This window comes from Pleurodeles waltl, chromosome 5, assembly GCF_031143425.1.
Source record: "Pleurodeles waltl isolate 20211129_DDA chromosome 5, aPleWal1.hap1.20221129, whole genome shotgun sequence".
NCBI classification, from domain to species: Eukaryota; Metazoa; Chordata; class Amphibia; order Caudata; family Salamandridae; genus Pleurodeles; species Pleurodeles waltl.
In genome coordinates, this window is record NC_090444.1 from 1,771,860,202 (window position 1) to 1,771,882,341 (window position 22,140).

Sequence of the window (22,140 nt, forward strand, 5' to 3'; positions counted from 1 at the left end):
CAAGTGGAGGTTTCCCCGAGGAACCCCCCCCCTTGCCTGCCGGCAGCGCTGAAGAGATCCCTAGATCTCCCATTGACTTCCATTACAAACCCGACACTTGTTTCTACACTGCACCCGGCCGCCCCCGCGCTGCTGAGGGTGAAATTTCGGTGTGGGCTTGTGTCCCCCCCGGTGCCCTACAAAACCCCCCTGGTCTGCCCTCCGAAGACGCGGGTACTTACCTGCAAGCAGACCGGAACCGGGGCACCCCCTTCTCTCCATTCTAGCCTATGTGTTTTGGGCACCACTTTGAACTCTGCACCTGACCGGCCCTGAGCTGCTGGTGTGGTGACTTTGGGGTTGCTCTGAACCCCCAACGGTGGGCTACCTTGGACCAAGAACTAAGCCCTGTAAGTGTCTTACTTACCTGGTTAACCTAACAAATACTTACCTCCCCTAGGAACTGTGAAAATTGCACTAAGTGTCCACTTTTAAAACAGCTATTTGTGAATAACTTGAAAAGTATACATGCAATTTTGATGATTTAAAGTTCCTAAAGTACTTACCTGCAATACCTTTCGAATGAGATATTACATGTAGAATTTGAACCTGTGGTTCTTAAAATAAACTAAGAAAAGATATTTTTCTATATAAAAACCTATTGGCTGGATTTGTCTCTGAGTGTGTGTACCTCATTTATTGTCTATGTGTATGTACAACAAATGCTTAACACTACTCCTTGGATAAGCCTACTGCTCGACCACACTACCACAAAATAGAGCATTAGTATTATCTATTTTTACCACTATTTTACCTCTAAGGGGAACCCTTGGACTCTGTGCATGCTATTCCTTACTTTGAAATAGCACATACAGAGCCAACTTCCTACACATACTGTGGTGCAAGGGCCCTGCTTCGAGCATGAAAACAAACTATGGGATATCTATGGCATGCAGAACATATGCATAGTGGTATTATCTGACACTCATACAGCCCCCTAAACAGCCAATAATATGGCGCTGTTAGAAATTTCAATTGCTCAATGTGAGCGCAGCTGTACTAATGCTTTCAATGGGAATGTATAGCAAGTCAGGCATGTGAAAGAGGAAGCTGAGCACTTCTGTAAAGATACGGATCACCACGCTGCACTGAATTGTTTGGCATATTTTTTTAATACAATGTTGGGGGAATTTTGTCATATTGGCCAAACCACATTTTAAACTATTTGTTGTTCTCCACCTTCTCTACCAAAAGCCTTTGTAGCCCACCCCTCACAACAACCACTCACAGGTCCCCAAACACAATATAACCTTGCATTCTCTAACTGCAACCCTTGCAATTTTGCTAAAAATAGCAATTGTTCATTTTCCCTCCTTCTCTCATTCTACTTCCATGCCAAACAACGATTACTTGCATAGCCAAACACTTGTTTTTTTCCAGCCCCGACTTGGACTACCACTACAATATGCACTAAGAGTGGTTTCAACACACTGATATATCCAATCACTGATCAACCAGACCTTTGCAAAAGCTGAAAAGCATGAACCTACTGTCAATAAATTAGCTAAATAAAAAAATTAAATTTCTTATTCAGAAGTTGTCGAAACTGTCAGCTTTTAGATAGTAAGTATATCAAGGAGACCCCCACAAAAAACAAATATATAGAGTCACCTTCCAAAAATAATAGACCTCAAGTGGCTGAAGAGTACTAAAAAGTTGATTCACTTTATTAATCTTGCTGAGGCCTTGAAATGCATGGGAATCTGCCATTAAGATCCCTTGTAACTAATGTCAGCACCTTCAAAGGGCCATTCAAGGAAAGAGCACATTACAAATATGCATTGTGTAGTTAGCCCTCAAGACAATCGATGGCAAGAGTGATTAGCAATTCTGATAAATTAAAAACGTAATGGCGACAGACGATAAACAATGGAAAAAGTAAATTGTTGTGGATAATCGCGCTTACCTATATGGGTGTCCTTGTAACCTCTTTGTGAGCTGAAACAGAGAAGTACAGCATTGAATTAGGTATTTATTAACAAGAAAACAGAATAGACCAGCAAAACCACTGGCAGCTTGTATTCTACACTTGACACATAGAAGACCTGCAACCCCTTCAACTAATGACCTACCTCACAGAAAAGAAATGTAATTAACTGGCATAACTTCTCCACCCAACCTTTTTAAATGACTACAATCAAGACAATGTTATATGATCAGAGGCTGCTCTCACATCTCCAACAGCTTCAGATCCAACGACCATAACTTTTGCGCACTTCATTTACCTGATCGGTGCGCAACCATTGGTAAGATAAATCGCTACAATAACCAACAAACCTACTATGTGGAGATCACAAGCAGTACAGTCTTCCAGAGTGACCGCACTCCTCTATAGCCAAGCACAGTGCCAAAGACCTACAAGCTGCTTCTTCGCATCAAGAGTTTCACAGGATTCAGTACAGAACACTCTACTACACCACTTCATTAGGTAATGTCTCATTTATATCATTATAATAATACCTTTTCGCAAATGGAATCAAAATCATACTACCCACATCTGCTGCTAAACTCTAACAAAGTTAAAAGCAATCCCACCACAACCAACCACTAGATACAACTACAAGGTGTCAGTAGTCCAATTTAGAGTGCAATTATCTACCTATCGAGCACAAAAATTGCTTTCCGCCACACAGTCTAACAAAATCACTGCCCTTAGCCTGGCAGAAAATATGGAGCTCTTTGCCAAGCTATGCTATTGTATGTTCAAAAACTTTGTCAGATTACAAATCAAATTCAGTACAAGTGGCATACTTGAGAAGAGCAGTAGCTTAAAGGCAAGTCTGAACTTTATGATACTGGGTCATTATGGATTATATTTGCCAGTTGGGACCTGAAACTCACAAACAGTAGGTGATGGTGGTGATCCACAATGAAGAACTAAGAGTGTGTAGCATCAGGAGTGACCAAAGCAGCATAAGCTGCAATTTCACACTTTGGAAGCTTAGATGGAAATTTCAGGGCCCTTACTTTCAAATTAACAACTTGGGTAAATTGCACGATATGCATATAAAAAACCAAAATATAAAAAGAACTGATAAAAAATTCCGCCATAGGTGTGTGTTGAGAACAATTAAGTGGTATCTCTTACCTCATGCAGCAGCGGAATAACTGCATATACAGGTAATCGGGCAACTGTGTTCTTTATAAGTGTATCTTTCTTAGTCTGGAACACTTTCTGAACAAAAAAGGAAAGTAAACCTGAATCAATTGCAATTAATAAATTGCTAAAAAGGGAAAATGTATGCACATGTACATCACGGACTACTGATCGAAATGCTGAACTGGACTTCCAACTACCAATCTCAGATGGCAGAGTCTGAAGATGTAGGAATCTGGGACTTTTCCAAGTGTATCCATTTGTACAACAGCCAGCGATAGTTTATTTTACAGAGCAAACACCATAAAACGAGCAAAATACTGACTTAAAATTAAAAAAAGCCTTTCCATAAATGTTCTCATAGCAAGTCAAAGTACAATAAATGATGTGTTTAATAAATTAGAGGTAGTCTAAACTAGATTCATACAAACGTTCGAAACATACCAAAATGCATAAAAGATGAAATAATTTTGATCATGAACAACACACTTTGTAGGCCAACAGAAAACACAAATTTCATAGTAAAATTCACAGAATAAAGTGCATATTCTAATGACATTTCAGTTTATTATCAGGAGAGCATTAGTCCCATTACGAAAACATCCTATAAAACTGTGAGCACTTCAGCAACCACAGGAAGTTTGACCCCTTAGCTGCCCTGGACATAACAGTATTGACCTGGGCAGCACCGCTTAGATGCCCAGGACATAACTGTTACTTCCAGACAGGGGCCCGGGGGAGGGGGGGGGGTGTCAGAAAACCATAGATACCAGGGATTTGTTTTGTTTGTTTATGTTTTTTGTAAGTGGGGAGCGACTCCTTAGGCAAGGGTCGCTCCCCTGGGGGACAAATAGTCTTTTGGGGGGGGGTTAGAAACCACTAGACAGGTCGCTCTCCTGGGGGAACCAGGGATTGGTATGTGTGTGTGTGTGTGTATTTTGTTTTTGAGGGGTGGGCAAGGGTCACTCCCCATGGGGGGCACATTACTGTTGGCCATATCTGTCCTCCCTGGGAGCAGATTTGCCTATTTTTGAAAGGCCCACCTGCCCACCTGAGACCAGGGAAGATTTTGATTCCAAGCATACTAGATGCCAGGGAATTAAAAATAGTGGGGTGGTGGCTACCAACCAGTATGGGCCTGGTTATGCTCCCACCCCAACTGAAGGGGGTAACAGTCTTTCAGCTCTCCCCCGCATACTAAAAAATCTTATTGCATGCAAGATGACATTTGATATTTTTGGTTTTACATTTGGGCCATGAGAGTTTGGCTAACTCAAAATCGTCCCACTTGGACTGGTGAGGGTTGCACTTTTTGGACTATGGGACGCTGCCACGTAGAAAAATCCACAAGACCTAGAAACATCTGAAAACTAAGCATCTGGGTGACTCCAGGGTGGTGTGCTTCACATGCACCCTGCACCATTTTCTTACGCACAAAGCCCTGCAAACCTCCAACTTTGCTGAAAATCACATTTCCCCCCTTTTTTGTGATGGAACCTTCCGGAATCTGCAGGAATCCACAAAATTCCTACCACCCAGCATTGTCTCATCTATACCGATAAAAATTCTGCTGCACTTGTCAGCCTAAAAAGTTTCCCCCCCCCCCCAAACTGCCCTAGACCCGCTTTGGTTCACCCCTCAATTTCAACATGTTTTTGGCTCTTCACTGTCACAGGCACTTGGCCCACCTACACAAGTGAGGTATCATTTTTACCGGAAGACTAAGGGGAACGTTGGGTGATAGGAAATTTGTCTCAGTGCGGTGATCCCACACAGAAATGTTTTTTTTTTTTTAAAGCTAAATTTGAGGTTTGGTGAGGATTCTGGGTAAGAAAACATTGGGGGATCCACGCAAGTCACGCCTCCCTGGACTCCCTCTGTGTCTAGTTTTCAGAAATGTCTGGGTTTGGTAGGTTTCCCTAGATGGCTGCTGAGCACAGGACCAAAAACGCAGGTGACCCCAAACCCCCCCATGCAAAAACAGGTAGTTTTGTATTTGATAATTTTGATGTGTCCAGACAGTGTTTTTGGGCATTACCTTTCGCAGGCGCTAGGCCTACTCACACAAGTGAGGTACCATTTATATCTGAAGGCTTGAGGGGGACTCTGGGTGAAAGGAAATTTGTGGCTTCTCTCAGATTGTCACCAAAATGTGAGGGAAAAGTGGTGGGGGGGGGGGGCTTGGGCCACATTTTAAGGTTTGCAAAGGATTCTGGGTAACAACCTGGTGAGAGCCCCACAAGTCACCCCATCTTGGATTCCCCTAGGTGTCTAGTTTTCAAAAATACACACATTTGATAGGTTTCCCTAGGTGCCGGCAGAGCTAGAGGTCAAAATCTACAGCTAGACACTTTGGGAGACTTGGGGGAACACAGAATAGCAAAACAAGTGTTATTGCCCCTTGTCTTTCTCTACATTTTTCCATCCAAATGTAAGCCAGTGTGTAAAAAAGGCGTCTATTTGAGAAATGCCCTGTAATTCACATGCTAGTATGGGCACCCGGAATTCAGAGATATGCCAATAACCACTGCTTCAACACCTTATCTTATGCCCATTTTGGAAATACAAAGGTTTGCTTGATACCCATTTTCACTCTGTATATTTCAGCAAATGAATTACTGTATACCCGATTTAGAACGAAAACCTGCTGCAAGGTGCCGCTCATTTATTGGCTCTGGGTACTTAGGGTTCTTGATTAACCTACAAGTCTTAAGTATCCCAGCAACCAGAAGAGTCCAGCAGACGTAATGGTATATTGCTTTCAAAAATCTGACATTGCAGGAAAACGTTGCAGAGTAACACATTGAGAAAAATGGCTTTTTTTTTTAAACCTCAATTTCAATTATTTTTTATTTCAGCTGCTATTTTCTGTAGGAAAACCTTGTAGGATCTACACAAATTACCCCTTGCTACATTCAGAATTTTGTCTATTTTTCAGAAATGTTTAGCTTTCTGGGATCCAGCATTAGTTTTACACCCATTTCTGTCACTAAATGGGGTATGTCCCAGTAAAATGCCAAAATTATGTTGAAAATGAAAATGTCACTTACCCAGTGTACATCTGTTCGTGGCATCAGTCGCAGTAGATTCGCATGTTCTGCAATAGCTCGCCATCTGGTGTGTAGCCGGAGTGTTACAAGTTGTTTTTCTTCGAAGAAGTCTTTCGAGTCACGGGACCGAGTGACTCCTCCTTTTGTCTCCATTGCGTATGGGCGTCGACTCTATCCTCGATTGTTTTTCCCCGCAGAGGGTGAGGTAGGAGTTGAATTGTAGTAATAGTGCCCATGCAATGGAGTGACTAAGTATGCACCTATTTAAGGTTGAGATGATACATATATAAATAATTGAAGGTAACTTCCAAACTGCTACAGGCTCCCGGGGAGGCGGGTGGGCACATGCGAATCTACTGCGACTGATGCCACGAACAGATGTACACTGGGTAAGTGACATTTTCAGTTCGATGGCATCTGTCGCTGTAGATACGCATGTTCTGCATAGACTAGTAAGCAGTTATTTCCCCAAAAGCGGTGGATCAGCCTGTAGGAGTGGAAGTAGTCTGAAATAATGTCCTTAATACGGCTTGACCTACTGTGGCTTGTTGTGCGGATAACACGTCTACACAGTAGTGCTTGGTGAATGTGTGAGGCGTAGACCATGTGGCTGCCTTACATATTTCTTGCATTGGGATGTTTCCTAGAAAGGCCATGGTAGCACCTTTCTTTCTGGTTGAGTGTGCCCTTGGTGTAATGGGCAGCTGTCGTTTAGCTTTAAGGTAGCAGATTTGGATGCATTTAACTATCCATCTGGCTATACCTTGTTTTGAAATTGGGTTTCCTGCGTGAGGTTTTTGAAATGCAATAAAGAGTTGTTTAGTCTTTCTGATGTTTTTTGTTCTGTCAATGTAATACATTAATGCTCTTTTGACATCTAATGTATGTAGTGCCCTTTCAGCTACGGTATCTGGCTGTGGAAAGAACACTGGAAGTTCCACTGTTTGATTTAGATGGAACGGTGAAATAACCTTTGGCAAAAATTTAGGATTGGTTCTTAGGACGACTTTATTTTTGTGTAGTTGTATAAAAGGTTCCTGTATAGTAAACGCCTGAATCTCGCTTACTCTTCTTAGGGAAGTAATGGCGATGAGAAATGCCACCTTCCAGGTTAGGAACTGTATGTCGCAGGAGTGCATGGGTTCAAAAGGTGGACCCATAAGTCTAGTTAGGACAACATTTAGGTTCCATGAAGGAACAGGTGGTGTTCTTGGTGGTATAATTCTCCTAAGGCCCTCCATGAATACTTTAATGACTGGTATCCTATATAGGGAAGTTGAATAGGTAGTTTGCAGGTATGCAGATATTGCTGCAAGGTGAATCTTAATGGAAGAGAAAGCTAGGTTAGATTTTTGTAAGTGAAGCAAGTAACCCACTACCTGTTCTGGAGTTGTGTGTAATGGTTGTATTTGATTAATATGGCAGTAGCAAACAAACCTCTTCCATTTACTTGCATAGCAGTGCCTGGTGGATGGCCTTCTGGCTTGTTTTAGGACTTCCATACATTCTTGGGTAAGTTGTAAGTGCCCGAATTCTAGGATTTCAGGAGCCAGATTGCTAGATTCAGCGATGCTGGATCTGGGTGTCTGATCTTTTGGTTGTGCTGTGTCAACAGATCTGGCCTGTTGGGCAATTTGATGCAGGGTACCACTGATAGGTCTAGCAGCGTTGTGTACCAGGGTTGCCTTGCCCAAGTTGGTGCTATCAATATGAGTTTGAGTTTGCTTTGACTGAGTTTGTTTACCAGGTAAGGAAGGAGAGGGAGAGGAGGAAAAGCGTAAGCAAATATCCCTGACCAGTTCATCCATAGGGCATTGCCTTGGGATTGTTTGTGTGGGTATCTGGATGCGAAGTTTTGGCATTTTGCGTTCTCCCTTGTCGCAAACAAGTCTATCTGAGGTGTTCCCCAGAGTTTGAAATAAGTGTTCAGAATTTGGGGGTGAATTTCCCATTCGTGGACCTGTTGGTGATCTCGAGAGAGATTGTCTGCGAGTTGATTTTGTATCCCTGGTATAAACTGTGCAATTAGGCGAATTTGGTTGTGAATTGCCCAATGCCAAATTTTTTGTGCTAGCAGGCTTAACTGCGTGGAGTGCGTCCCCCCCTGCTTGTTTAGATAATACATTGTTGTCATGTCTGTTTTGACGAGAATGTATTTGTGAACTATTATTGGTTGGAAAGCTTTTAGTGCTTGAAAAACTGCTAGAAGTTCTAGGTGATTGATATGCAGTTTTGTTTGATGTACGTTCCATTGTCCTTGTATGCTGTGTTGATCGAGGTGTGCTCCCCACCCTGTCATGGAAGCATCTGTTGTTATTACGTATTGTGGCACTGGGTCTTGGAAAGGCCGCCCCTTGTTTAAATTTATGTTGTTCCACCACAGAAGCGAGAGGTAAGTTTGGCGGTCTATTAACACCAGATCTAGAAGGTGACCCTGTGCTTGAGACCACTGTGATGCTAGGCATTGTTGTAGGGGCCTCATGTGCAGTCTTGCGTTTGGGACAATGGCTATGCATGATGACATCATGCCTAGGAGTTGTAATACCATCTTTGCTTGTATCTTTTGTGTTGGATACATGCGTTGTATGATGGTGTTGACATTTTGAATTCTTTGTGGACTTGGAGTGGCTACTCCTTTTGATGTGTATATTATGGCTCCTAGGTATTGTTGTACCTTGCGTGGCAGAATTTTGGATTTTGTGAAATTGACGGTGAACCCTAGTTTGAAGAGGGTTTGTATGATATGATTTGTGTGATTTGAGCACTCTATTAACGAATGGGCCTTGATTAGCCAGTCGTCTAGATATGGGAACACATGTATCTGCTGCCTTCTTATGTGTGCTGCGACTACCGCTAGACATTTGGTAAAGACTCTTGGTGCGGTTGTTAATCCGAAAGGCAGTACCTTGAATTGGTAATGTATTCCTTTGAATACAAACCTTAGGTATTTCCTGTGCGATGGGTGTATTGGTATATGGAAATAAGCATCCTTGAGGTCTAAAGTTGCCATGTAATCGTGCAGCTTTAGCAATGGCAATACTTCTTGTAGTGTGACCATGTGGAAGTGGTCTGATTTGATGAAAGTGTTCACTACTCTGAGGTCTAGGATTGGTCTCAGTGTTTTGTCCTTCTTTGGTATCAGAAAGTACAGTGAGTAAACTCCTGTGTTTATTTGTGTGTTTGGCACTAATTCGATTGCATTCTTTTGCAATAGTGCCTGCACTTCTATCTCCAGGAGATTGGAATGGTGTGTTGTTAAATTTTGTGCTTTTGGTGGTATGTTTGGAGGGAATTGTAGAAATTCTATGCAATAACCATGTTGGATAATTGCTAGAACCCAAGTGTCTGTAGTGATTTTCTCCCATGCTCTGTAATAATGACCTATTCGTCCCCCCACTGGTGTTGTGTGGAGGGGGTGAGTGACATGTGAGTCACTGTTTAGTAGTAGGGGTTTTGGGGCTTTGGAATCTTCCTCTATTTCTAGGGAATTGCCCTCCTCTATATTGTCCCCGAAAACCTCCTCTATACTGTCCTTGGTAACTGGACGGTGTGGCTTGTGAGGTGCTGGCTTGTGTGCTTTGACCCCGAAACCCCCCTCGAAAGGGCGTTTTACGGAATGAGCTGTAATTCCCTCTGCTCTGCGGGGAGTAGAGTGCGCCCATGGCTTTGGCAGTGTCCGTATCTTTTTTGAGTTTCTCAATCGCTGTGTCCACTTCTGGACCGAACAGTTCTTTTTCATTAAAAGGCATATTGAGAACTGCTTGTTGAATCTCTGGTTTAAATCCAGACGTTCGGAGCCATGCATGCCTTCTGATAGTTACAGATGTATTAATTGTCCGTGCAGCTGTATCTGCAGCGTCCATGGAGGAGCGGATCTGGTTGTTGGAGATGGCCTGTCCCTCCTCAACCACTTGTTTTGCCCTATTTTGTAAGTCCTTGGGCAGATGTTCAATGAGATGTTGCATCTCGTCCCAGTGGGCTCTGTCATAGCGCGCAAGTAGTGCCTGGGAGTTCGCGATGCGCCACTGGTTTGCAGCTTGTGCTGCGACTCTTTTACCAGCTGCATCAAACTTGCGGCTTTCTTTATCTGGGGGTGGTGCATCTCCAGATGTGTGAGAGTTGGCCCTTTTCCTAGCTGCTCCTACAACGACAGAGTCTGGTGGCAGCTGTGTAGTGATGAAAACCGGGTCCGTAGGAGGCGGCTTATACTTTTTTTCTACCCTTGGTGTGATTGCCCTACTTTTAACCGGCTCCTTAAAGATGTCTTTTGCGTGGCGGAGCATACCAGGGAGCATAGGCAGGCTTTGGTATGAGCTGTGGGTGGAGGAGAGTGTGTTGAATAAGAAATCATCCTCGACCTGTTCTGAGTGGAGGCTTACGTGGTGAAATTGTGCTGCTCTAGCCACCACTTGAGAGTACGCGGTGCTGTCTTCTGGTGGAGATGGCTTCGCAGGGTATGCCTCCGGACTGTTATCTGACACTGGGGCGTCGTATGGGTCCCATGCGTCCTGATCTTGGTCACCCTGGCTCATGGTGGTGTGAGCTGGGGAGTGTGATGGAGTTTGTGCTGGTGAAACGTCAATCACGGGCGGAGGTGAGGGTGGTGGTGTAACTCTTTTCACCACTTTTGGTTGTGGTGTTTGTTCCGTGTGGAACTCCAACCTCCTCTTTCTCCTAATGGGGGGAAGGGTGCTTATTTTTCCTGTCCCCTGCTGAATGAAGATACGCTTTTGCGTATGGTCCACATCAGTTGCTTGTAGCTCTTCCTCAAACCTATGTGTAAGGAAATGCCTCCTTGGCATGGTTGCCCCCTGACTTTTTGCCTTTGCTGATGCTATGTTTACAATTGAAAGTGTGCTGAGGCCTGCTAACCAGGCCCCAGCACCAGTGTTCTTTCCCTAACCTGTACTTTTGTATCCACAATTGGCAGACCCTGGCATCCAGATAAGTCCCTTGTAACTGGTACTTCTAGTACCAAGGGCCCTGATGCCAAGGAAGGTCTCTAAGGGATGCAGCATGTCTTATGCCACCCTAGAGACCTCTCACTCAGCACAGACACACTGCTTGCCAGCTTGTGTGTGCTAGTGAGGACAAAACGAGTAAGTCGACATGGCCCTCCCCTCAGGGTGCCATGCCAGCCTCTCACTGCCTATGCAGTATAGGTAAGACACCCCTCTAGCAGGCCTTACAGCCCTAAGGCAGGGTGCACTATACCATAGGTGAGGGTACCAGTGCATGAGCATGGTACCCCTACAGTGTCTAAACAAAACCTTAGACATTGTAAGTGCAGGGTAGCCATAAGAGTATATGGTCTGGGAGTCTGTCAAACACGAACTCCACAGCACCATAATGGCTACACTGAAAACTGGGAAGTTTGGTATCAAACTTCTCAGCACAATAAATGCACACTGATGCCAGTGTACATTTTATTGTAAAATACACCACAGAGGGCACCTTAGAGGTGCCCCCTGAAACTTAACCGACTATCTGTGTAGGCTGACTAGTTTTAGCAGCCTGCCACAAACCGAGACATGTTGCTGGCCCCATGGGGAGAGTGCCTTTGTCACTCTGAGGCCAGTAACAAAGCCTGCACTGGGTGGAGATGCTAACACCTCTCCCAGGCAGGAATTGTCACACCTGGCGGTGAGCCTCAAAGGCTCACCTCCTTTGTGCCAACCCAGCAGGACACTCCAGCTAGTGGAGTTGCCCGCCCCCTCCGGCCAGGCCCCACTTTTGGCGGCAAGGCCGGAGAAAATAATGAGAATAACAAGGAGGAGTCACTGGCCAGTCAGGACAGCCCCTAAGGTGTCCTGAGCTGAGGTGACTCTAACTTTTAGAAATCCTCCATCTTGCAGATGGAGGATTCCCCCAATAGGGTTAGGATTGTGACCCCCTCCCCTTGGGAGGAGGCACAAAGAGGGTGTACCCACCCTCAGGGCTAGTAGCCATTGGCTACTAACCCCCCAGACCTAAACACGCCCTTAAATTTAGTATTTAAGGGCTACCCTGAACCCTAGAAAATTGGATTCCTGCAACTACAAGAAGAAGGACTGCCTAGCTGAAAACCCCTGCAGAGGAAGACCAGAAGACGACAACTGCCTTGGCTCCAGAAACTCACCGGCCTGTCTCCTGCCTTCCAAAGATCCTGCTCCAGCGACGCCTTCCAAAGGGACCAGCGACCTCGACATCCTCTGAGGACTGCCCCTGCTTCGAAAAGACAAGAAACTCCCGAGGACAGCGGACCTGCTCCAAGAAAAGCTGCAACTTTGTTTCCAGCAGCTTTAAAGAACCCTGCAAGCTCCCCGCAAGAAGCGTGAGACTTGCAACACTGCACCCGGCGACCCCGACTCGGCTGGTGGCGATCCAACACCTCAGGAGGGACCCCAGGACTACTCTGATACTGTGAGTACCAAAACCTGTCCCCCCTGAGCCCCCACAGCGCCGCCTGCAGAGGGAATCCCGAGGCTTCCCCTGACCGCGACTCTTTGAACCTAAAGTCCCGACGCCTGGGAGAGACCCTGCACCCGCAGCCCCCAGGACCTGAAGGACCGGACTTTCACTGGAGAAGTGACCCCCAGGAGTCCCTCTCCCTTGCCCAAGTGGAGGTTTCCCCGAGGAACCCCCCCCTTGCCTGCCTGCAGCGCTGAAGAGATCCCGAGATCTCTCATAGACTAACATTGCGAACCCGACGCTTGTTTCTACACTGCACCCGGCCGCGCCGCTGAGGGTGAAATTTCTGTGTGGACTTGTGTCCCCCCCGGTGCCCTACAAAACCCCCCTGGTCTGCCCTCCGAAGACGCGGGTACTTACCTGCAAGCAGACCGGAACCGGGGCACCCCCTTCTCTCCATTCTAGCCTATGTGTTTTGGGCACCACTTTGAACTCTGCACCTGACCGGCCCTGAGCTGCTGGTGTGGTGACTTTGGGGTTGCTCTGAACCCCCAACGGTGGGCTACCTTGGACCAAGAACTGAACCCTGTAAGTGTCCTACTTACCTGGTAAAACTAACAAAAACTTACCTCCCCCAGGAACTGTGAAAATTGCACTAAGTGTCCACTTTTAAAACAGCTATTTGTCAATAACTTGAAAAGTATACATGCAATTTTTATGATTTGAAGTTCCTAAAGTACTTACCTGCAATACCTTTCGAACAAGATATTACATGTTAAATTTGAACCTGTGGTTCTTAAAATAAACTAAGAAAAGATATTTTTCTATACAAAAACCTATTGGCTGGATTTGTCTCTGAGTGTGTGTACCTCATTTATTGTCTATGTGTATGTACAACAAATGCTTAACACTACTCCTTGGATAAGCCTACTGCTCGACCACACTACCACAAAATAGAGCATTAGTATTATCTCTTTTTACCACTATTTTACCTCTAAGGGGAAGCCTTGGACTCTGTGCATGCTATTCCTTACTTTGAAATAGCACATACAGAGCCAACTTCCTACACTATGCTTCTGCATTTGGGAGGTTAGCGAGTGCTCTTCTGTATAAGAGCCTGAAGCTGGGTCGCTTGCAGTTTGTTTCGGCATCGAAACTTTGTCTGCGTGTTTTTTCGGCTCCGAGGTGACTTTTTTCCTTTTCGGGGCCGAAACCTCTCGGCGTCGATCTGTTTCTGTGCCGCTGTCTCGGCGTCGAGCCGTGTCCACACCGGCATCTCGGTGTCGAGGCTTGTCTCCAGCACTTTCTCGGTCCCGAGAAGGCTGCGTGCCGGTGTCTCGCCCGGAGTCGGACGATCTCGGCACTGTTTGGGCCTTTTTCGGTGCCGATGGTCGGTCACCGAATTTATGGGTCGAGCCATGGCCTGGTGGCAGTGGCGTCCCCTGGGCCTTGTAAATCTTCCTCTGTGTGGTTTTCGACGTCTTACTCACGGTTTGTGTATCGTCGAATCCTTCGGAGTCGGAGTCTTGGATCGAGAAGGTACCTTCCTCTTCCTGTTCCTCGAACTCCCGGTGGGCTGTCGGTGCGGACGCCATCTGAAGTCTTCTGGCTCGACGGTCTCGGAGTGTTTTTCGGGACCGGAACGCACGACAGGCCTCGCAGGTGTCTTCGCTGTGCTCAGGTGACAGGCACAGGTTGCAGACCAAGTGTTGGTCTGTGTAGGGGTATTTATTGTGGCATTTGGGGCAGAAACGAAACGGGGTCCGTTCCATCGGCGTTCTTCAGCACGCGGTCGGGCCGACCAGGCCCCGACGGAGGATCGAAAAAACTACCCCGAAGGGCACCGGAGCTGTTCGATCTTCAATGCGGTGTTGAATGTAAGTACGCCGATCCCGAACGCAACAATACCGACGAAAATCTTCCGAAATGAGCTAATTTTCCGTTCCGAAACTCGGAGCGACAGGAACACGTCCGAACCCGATGGCAGAAAAAAAACAATCGGGGATAGAGTCGACGCCCATGCGCAATGGAGACAAAAGGAGGAGTCACTCGGTCCCGTGACTCGAAAGACTTCTTCGAAGAAAAACAACTTGTAACACTCCGGCCCAACACCAGATGGCGAGCTATTGCAGAACATGCGTATCTACAGCGACAGATGCCATCGAACAATGGGTTTTCTGATTCAAGCCTGCCTGTTGCTGAAAGCTGGGAAGCTGGTGATTTTAGCACCGCAAACCCTTTGTTGATGTCATTTTCAGGGGAAAAAAACCCACAAGCCTTCTGCAGCCCTTTTTCCCCATTTGTTTTTGTTTTAAAACAAAATGTTCACTGTATTTTGGCTAATTTATTGGTCTCCTTCAGGGGAACACACACAGTCTGGGTACCTCTAGAATCCCTATGATGTTGGAAAAAACAGGACGCAAATTTGGCGTGGGTAGCTTATGTGGACAAAAAGTTATGAAGGCCTAAGTATGAACTTCCCCAAATAGTCAAAAAAAGGCCTGGCACCTGAGGGGAAAAGGCTTTGCAGCGAAGGGGTTAAAAAAAGCCCAACTGAGTAAATGAAATGATCTATCTATCCAATTTCTTACTGTAGGAAGTTGGCTCTGTATGCACTATTTCAAAGTAAGCAATAGTATGCACAGAGTCCAAGGGTTCCCCTTAGAGGTAAGATAGTGGCAAAGAGAGAATACTAATGCTCTATTTTGTGGTAGTGTGGTCGAGCAGTAGGCTTATCAAAGGAGTAGTGTTAAGCATTTGTTGTACACACAGGCAATGAATGAGGAACACAGACAATTCCAGGACAATAGGTTTTTGTATAGAAAAATATATTTTATTTTAAGAACCACAGGTTCAAGATTTACATGTAATACTTCAAATGAAAGGTATTGCAGGCAGGTAATTTAGGAACTTTGAATTAGCAAAATAGCATATACAGTTTTCACATAAATCACATATAGCTATTTTAAAACTAGACAGTGCAATTTTCAACAGTTCCTGGGGGGAGTAAGAGTTTGTTAGTTTTTGCAGGTAAGTAAACCACCTACGGGGTTCAAGTTTGGGTCCAAGGTAGCTCACCGTTGGGGGTTCAGGGCAACCCCAAAGTTACCACACCAGCAGCTCAGGGCCGGTCAGGTGCAGAGGTGAAAGTGGTGCCCAAAGCGCATAGGCTTCAATGGAGAAGGGGGTGCCCTGGTTCCAGTCTGCCAGCAGGTAAGTACCCGTGTCTTCGGAGGGCAGACTAGGGGGGTTTTGTAGGGCACCGGGGGGGGGGGGGGACCGACAAGTCCACACAGAAAGTACACCCTCAGCAGCACGGGGGCAGCCGGGTGCAGTGTGTAAACACGCGTCGGGTTTTCAATAGGTTTCAATGGGACACCAAGGGGTCTCTTCAGCGAGGCAGGCGTGGGGGGGCTCCTCGGGGTAACCACCACGTGGGCAAGGGAGATGGCCACCTGGGGGTCGCTCCTGCGCTGGAGGTCGGATCCTTCAGGCCCTGGAGTCTTTACCAGGCGTCGGATCTTGGAAGCCGGCAGTCGTGGTCAGGCGGAGGCTCTGGATTCACTCTGCAGGCGACTCTGTGGGTGCGGGAGGGGGGGGGGGGGGCGCAACTCTGGCTACTCACAGTCTCGCAGTCGCTGGGGAGTCCTCCCTGAAGTGATTGTTCTCCACAAGCCGAGCCAGGGGTGTCGGGTGTAGAGTGCCAAGTCTCACGCTTCCGGCGGGAAACGCGTGCAGTTTTAAAGTTGCTCCTTTGTTACAAAGTTACAGTCTAGGGTGAACAGAGCCACTGTCCTCAGGAGTTCTTGGTCCTTCTAGATGCAGGGCAGTCCTCTGAGGATTCAGAAGTCGCTGGTCCCTGTGGAAAGTGTCGCTGGAGCAGTGTCTTTAGAAGTGGGGAGACAGGCCGGTAGAGCTGGGGCCAAAGCAGTTGGTGTCTCAGTCTTCTCTGCAGGGTTTTTCAGCTTAGCAGTCCTCTTCATAGGTTGCAGGAATCTGAGTTCCTAGGCTCTGGGGAGCCCTTAAATACTAAATTTAAGAGCGCGTTTAGGTCTGGGGTGTTAGTAGCCAATGGCTACTAGCCCGGAGGGTGGGTACACCCTCTTTGTGCCTCCTCCCTGAGGGGAGGTGGGCACATCCCTAATCCTATTGGGGGAATCCTCCATCTGCAAGATGGAGGATTTCCAAAAGTTAGAGTCACCTCAGCTCAGGACACCTTAGGGGCTGTCCTGACTGGCCAGTGACGACTCCTTGTTTTTCTCATTATCTCCTCCAGCCTTGCCGCCAAAAGTGGGGGCTGTGGCCAGGGGGCGGGCAACTCCACTAGCTGGAGTGCCCTGTGGTGCTGTAACAAAGGGGGTGAGCCTTTGAGGCTCACCGCCAGGTGTTACAGTTCCTGCAGGGGAAGGTGTGAAGCACCTCCACCCAGTACAGGCTTTGTTACTAGCCACAGAGTGACAAAGGCACTCTCCCCATGTGGCCAGCAACATGTCTGGTGTGTGGCAGGCTGCTAAAACTAGTCAGCCTACACGGATAGTTGGTCAAGGTTTCAGGGGGCACCTCTAAGGTGCCCTCTGGGGATAATGTTACACAAAATGTACACTGGCATCAGTGTGCATTTATTGTGCTGAGAAGTTTGATACCAAACTTCACAGTTTTCAGTGTAGCCATTATGATGCGGTGGAGTTCGTGCATGACAGACTCCCAGACCATATACTCTTATGGCTACCCTGCACTTACAATGTTTAAGGTTTTGCTTAGACACTGTAGGGGCATAGTGCTCATGTACTTATGCCCTCTCCTATGGTATAGTGCTACCTGCCTTAGGGCTGTAAGGCCTGCTAAAGGGTGACTTATCTATACTGCATAGGCAGTGTGAGGTTGGCATGGCACCCTGAGGGGAGTGCCATGTCGACTTAGTCGTTTTGTCCTCACTAGCACACACAAGCTGGCAAGCAGTGTGTCTGTGCTGAGTGAGGGGTCCCCAGGGTGGCATAAGATATGCTGCAGCCCTTAGAGACCTTCCCTGGCATCAGGGCCCTTGGTACCAGTTACAAGGGACTTACCTGGATGCCAGGGTGTGCCAATTGTGGAAACAAAAGTACAGGTTAGGGAAAGAACACTGGTGCTGGGGCCTGGTTAGCAGGCCTCCGCACACTTTCAAATCAATACTTAGCATCAGCAAAGGCAAAAAAGTCAGGGGGTAACCATGCCAAGGAGGTATCTCCTTACACAGGCACATCTCAGTAAGGGAGGGACAGCAGGGGTTCCAACTGCATGTCTTCTAGTACAGGAACTAGCATAGGGCACACTAACATCTACAAAATCAGGAAATCCTCAAGGCAATCTAGAATCCTACAGATTCCGTACTTGGAATGTAAGGTGCTTGAATAACTGGAGTAAACAGTATAAAGTGCAATCATACATTCAGGTGGTAGCTATGTTGTCTTCTTACAGGAAATGTGCCTCAGACAAGAAAAGAGCAAATCTGTGCAAAAGCGTAGGAGGGGTAAGCTAGCTACACACTACTGTGCATATACTACAGGGATGATGGCATGGGTCAGACCAAGAGTCCCCTTCTAGGACACAAACACACTGACAGATGAGGAAGGGTCTTATGTGAGGGGAAGCCTGCACATTAAAGACATTTCTCTAGTAAACATTTATGCACCTAATCAGACTATTAAAAAATATTTGATTTATCCTCACTGTTTGAGTTGACGCAGACTACGTATACTAGGCAGGGGTTTTAACTATGCAGTACGTGAGGTTGGACCGCTTTCATCCTCAATGCCCTCCACACCAGCTGCGACTATTTAAAACTGGCAGTTTCACTAGTAGAGGGGGAAGAGTTAGAGTGAAGAGCAATGTGTTTTCCCTGAGTGAATTCATGGGTTTCCTACTGAGGGTCAAACAAAAAGAAAGAAGCTTGTTATTGGGAATATCAGCTATTGACTACTGTTAAGGGATAGGTCTACAAAGGACCAACACTCAAATCTCATACACCCCTTGTAGGAAAGTATCCTCTTTCTTGGCATGGTTACCCCTATTGTCGGCCTGTTGTCAGTATGTTTGTCTGTGTCTACTGGGTTCCTGATAACCAGGACCCCAGTTACAATCCCCCTATGTAAGTCCCTATTATATGGTACCTAGGTAACCAGGGCATTGGGATTCTGGGGGATCCTTATGGAATGTAGCAGTTATCCTGCCACCCATAGGTAGTCCACGCAAAGGGTTCTGCAGGTCTGCCATTGCAGTCTGCGTGAAATGGGTGCATGCACCCGTTTTCACTACAGGTCACTACACCAGGTCACTAAGTCACCCCTATGGTAGGCCCTCTCAGCCCAGAGGGTAGGGTGCAGGTGCCAGAGTGAGAGGGCCCCCCTGCACTAACAGAGGTGCCCCCACAAACTCCAGATCCATTTTCCTGGACTTTGAGTGCAGGAATGCCATTTTACATGCGTACTGGACATAGGTCACTAGCTATGTCCAGCTACATAATGTTAACTCCGAACCTGGGCATGTTTGGTATGAAACATGTCTGAATCATACCCCAATACCGATGTAAAGTTTTGGAAGTAGGATTCCATGCACTCTGGAGGCTCCTAAGAGGACCCCTAGCATTGCTACCGTCAGTCTTAAAAGGTTTTCTAGGCAGCCCAGCTGCTGCCACCTCCAGGCAGGTTTCTGCCCTCCTGCTGCTTGATCAAGCCCAGGAAGGCAGAACAAAGGATTTATGTAGGAAGTTGGCTCTGTATGCACTATTTCAAAGTAAGGAATAGTATGCACAGAGTCCAAGGGTTCCCCTTAGAGGTAAGATAGTGGCAAAAAGAGATAATACTAATGCTCTATTTTGTGGTAGTGTGGTCGAGCAGTAGGCTTATCCAAGGAGTAGTGTTAAGCATTTGTTGTACATACACATAGACAATAAATGAGGTACACACACTCAGAGACAAATCCAGCCAATAGGTTTTTGTATAGAAAAATATCTTTTCTTAGTTTATTTTAAGAACCACAGGTTCAATTTCTACATGTAATATCTCATTCGAAAGGTATTGCAGGTAAGTACTTTAGGAACTTTAAATCATAAAAATTGCATGTATACTTTTCAAGTTATTGACAAATAGCTGTTTTAAAAGTGGACACTTAGTGCAATTTTCACAGTTCCTGGGGGAGGTAAGTTTTTGTTAGTTTTACCAGGTAAGTAAGACACTTACAGGGTTCAGTTCTTGGTCCAAGGTAGCCCACCGTTGGGGGTTCAGATCAACCCCAAAGTCACCACACCAGCAGCTCAGGTGCAGAGTTCAAAGTGGTGCCCAAAACACATAGGCTAGAATGGAGAGAAGGGGGTGCCCCGGTTCCGGTCTGCTTGCAGGTAAGTACCCGCGTCTTCGGAGGGCAGACCAGGGGGGTTTTGTAGGGCACCGGGGGGGACAAGCCCACACAGAAATTTCACCCTCAGCAGTGCGGGGGCGGCCGGGTGCAGTGTAGAAACAAGCGTCGGGTTTGTAATGGAAGTCAATGGGAGATCTCGGGATCTCTTCAGCGCTGCAGGCAGGCAAGGGGGGGGTTCCTCGGGGAAACCTCCACTTGGTCGAGGGAGAGGGACTCCTGGGGGTCACTCCTCCAGTGAAAGTCCGGTCCTTCAGGTCCTGGGGGCTGCGGGTGCAGGGTCTCTCCCAGGTGTCGGGACTTAGGATTCAAAGAGTCGCGGTCAGGGGAAGCCTCGGGATTCCCTCTGCAGGCGGCGCTGTGGGGGCTCAGGGGGGACAGGTTTTTGTACTCACAGTCTTAGAGTAGTCCTGGGGTCCCTCCTGAGGTGTTGGATCGCCACCAGCCGAGTCGGGGTCGCCGGGTGCAGTGTTGCAAGTCTCACGCTTCTTGCGGGGAGCTTGCAGGGTTCTTTAAAGCTGCTGGAAACAAAGTTGCAGCTTTTCTTGGAGCAGGTCCGCTGTCCTCGGGAGTTTCTTGTCTTTTCGAAGCAGGGGCAGTCCTCAGAGGATGTCGAGGTCGCTGGTCCCTTTGGAAGGCGTCGCTGGAGCAGGATCTTTGGAAGGCAGGAGACAGGCCGGTGAGTTTCTGGAGCCAAGGCAGTTGTCTTCTGGTCTTCCTCTGCAGGGGTTTTTCAGCTAGGCAGTCCTTCTTGTTGCAGGAATCTAATTTTCTAGGGTTCAGGGTAGCCCTTAAATACTAAATTTAAGGGCGTGTTTAGGTCTGGGGGGTTAGTAGCCAATGGCTACTAGCCCTGAGGGTGGGTACACCCTCTTTGTGCCTCCTCCCAAGGGGAGGGGGTCACAATCCTAACCCTATTGGGGGAATCCTCCATCTGCAAGATGGAGGATTTCTAAAAGTCAGAGTCACCTCAGCTCAGGACACCTTAGGGGCTGTCCTGACTGGCCAGTGACTCCTCCTTGTTGCTTTCTTTGTTCCCTCCAGCCTTGCCGCCAAAAGTGGGGGCCGTGGCCGGAGGGGGCGGGCAACTCCACTAAGCTGGAGTGCCCTGCTGGGCTGTGACAAAGGGGTGAGCCTTTGAGGCTCACCGCCAGGTGTTACAGCTCCTGCCTGGGGGAGGTGTTAGCATCTCCACCCAGTGCAGGCTTTGTTACTGGCCTCAGAGTGACAAAGGCACTCTCCCCATGGGGCCAGCAACATGTCTCTGGTGTGGCAGGCTGCTGGAACTAGTCAGCCTACACAGACAGTCGGTTAAGTTTCAGGGGGCACCTCTAAGGTGCCCTCTGTGGTGTATTTTACAATAAAATGTACACTGGCATCAGTGTGCATTTATTGTGCTGAGAAGTTTGATACCAAACTTCCCAGTTTTCAGTGTAGCCATTATGGTGCTGTGGAGTTCGTGTTTGACAGACTCCCAGACCATATACTCTTATGGCTACCCTGCACTTACAATGTCTAAGGTTTTGTTTAGACACTGTAGGGGTACCATGCTCATGCACTGGTACCCTCACCTATGGTATAGTGCACCCTGCCTTAGGGCTGTAAGGCCTGCTAGAGGGGTGTCTTACCTATACTGCATAGGCAGTGAGAGGCTGGCATGGCACCCTGAGGGGAGTGCCATGTCGACTTACTCGTTTTGTCCTCACTAGCACACACAAGCTGGCAAGCAGTGTGTCTGTGCTGAGTGAGAGGTCTCCAGGGTGGCACAAGACATGCTGCAGCCCTTAGAGACCTTCCTTGGCATCAGGGCCCTTGGTACTAGAAGTACCAGTTACAAGGGACTTATCTGGATGCCAGGGTCTGCCAATTGTGGATACAAAAGTACAGGTTAGGGAAAGAACACTGGTGCTGGGGCCTGGTTAGCAGGCCTCAGCACACTTTCAATTGTAAACATAGCATCAGCAAAGGCAAAAAGTCAGGGGGCAACCATGCCAAGGAGGCATTTCCTTACAATTTCCTTTGGGAAAGGAGGTAACACCCTATCCCTTTGGAAATAGGTGTGACTGGCTTGGGAGGGGTAGCCTCTCCAAGCCACTGGTTTGCTTTGAAGGTCACATTTGGTGACCTCTGTGCATAAACCAATCCACACCAGTTCAGGGACCTCCAGTCCCT

General features: G+C 47.2%; 1 protein-coding gene across 1 annotated transcript in view; it reads right to left on the reverse strand.

Moving 5' to 3' along the window:
- WDR43 (WD repeat domain 43) overlaps nt 1-22,140 on the reverse strand; it is a 462,775-nt gene that overhangs the window by 143,624 nt on the left and 297,011 nt on the right. The window contains exons 12-13 of the mRNA XM_069236209.1: nt 3,128-3,214; nt 1,946-1,977 (exon numbers count right to left, since the gene is read on the reverse strand). Of these exons, the coding sequence (XP_069092310.1) occupies nt 1,946-1,977; nt 3,128-3,214 (119 nt within the window). The remainder of the gene's footprint in view (nt 1-1,945; nt 1,978-3,127; nt 3,215-22,140) is intronic.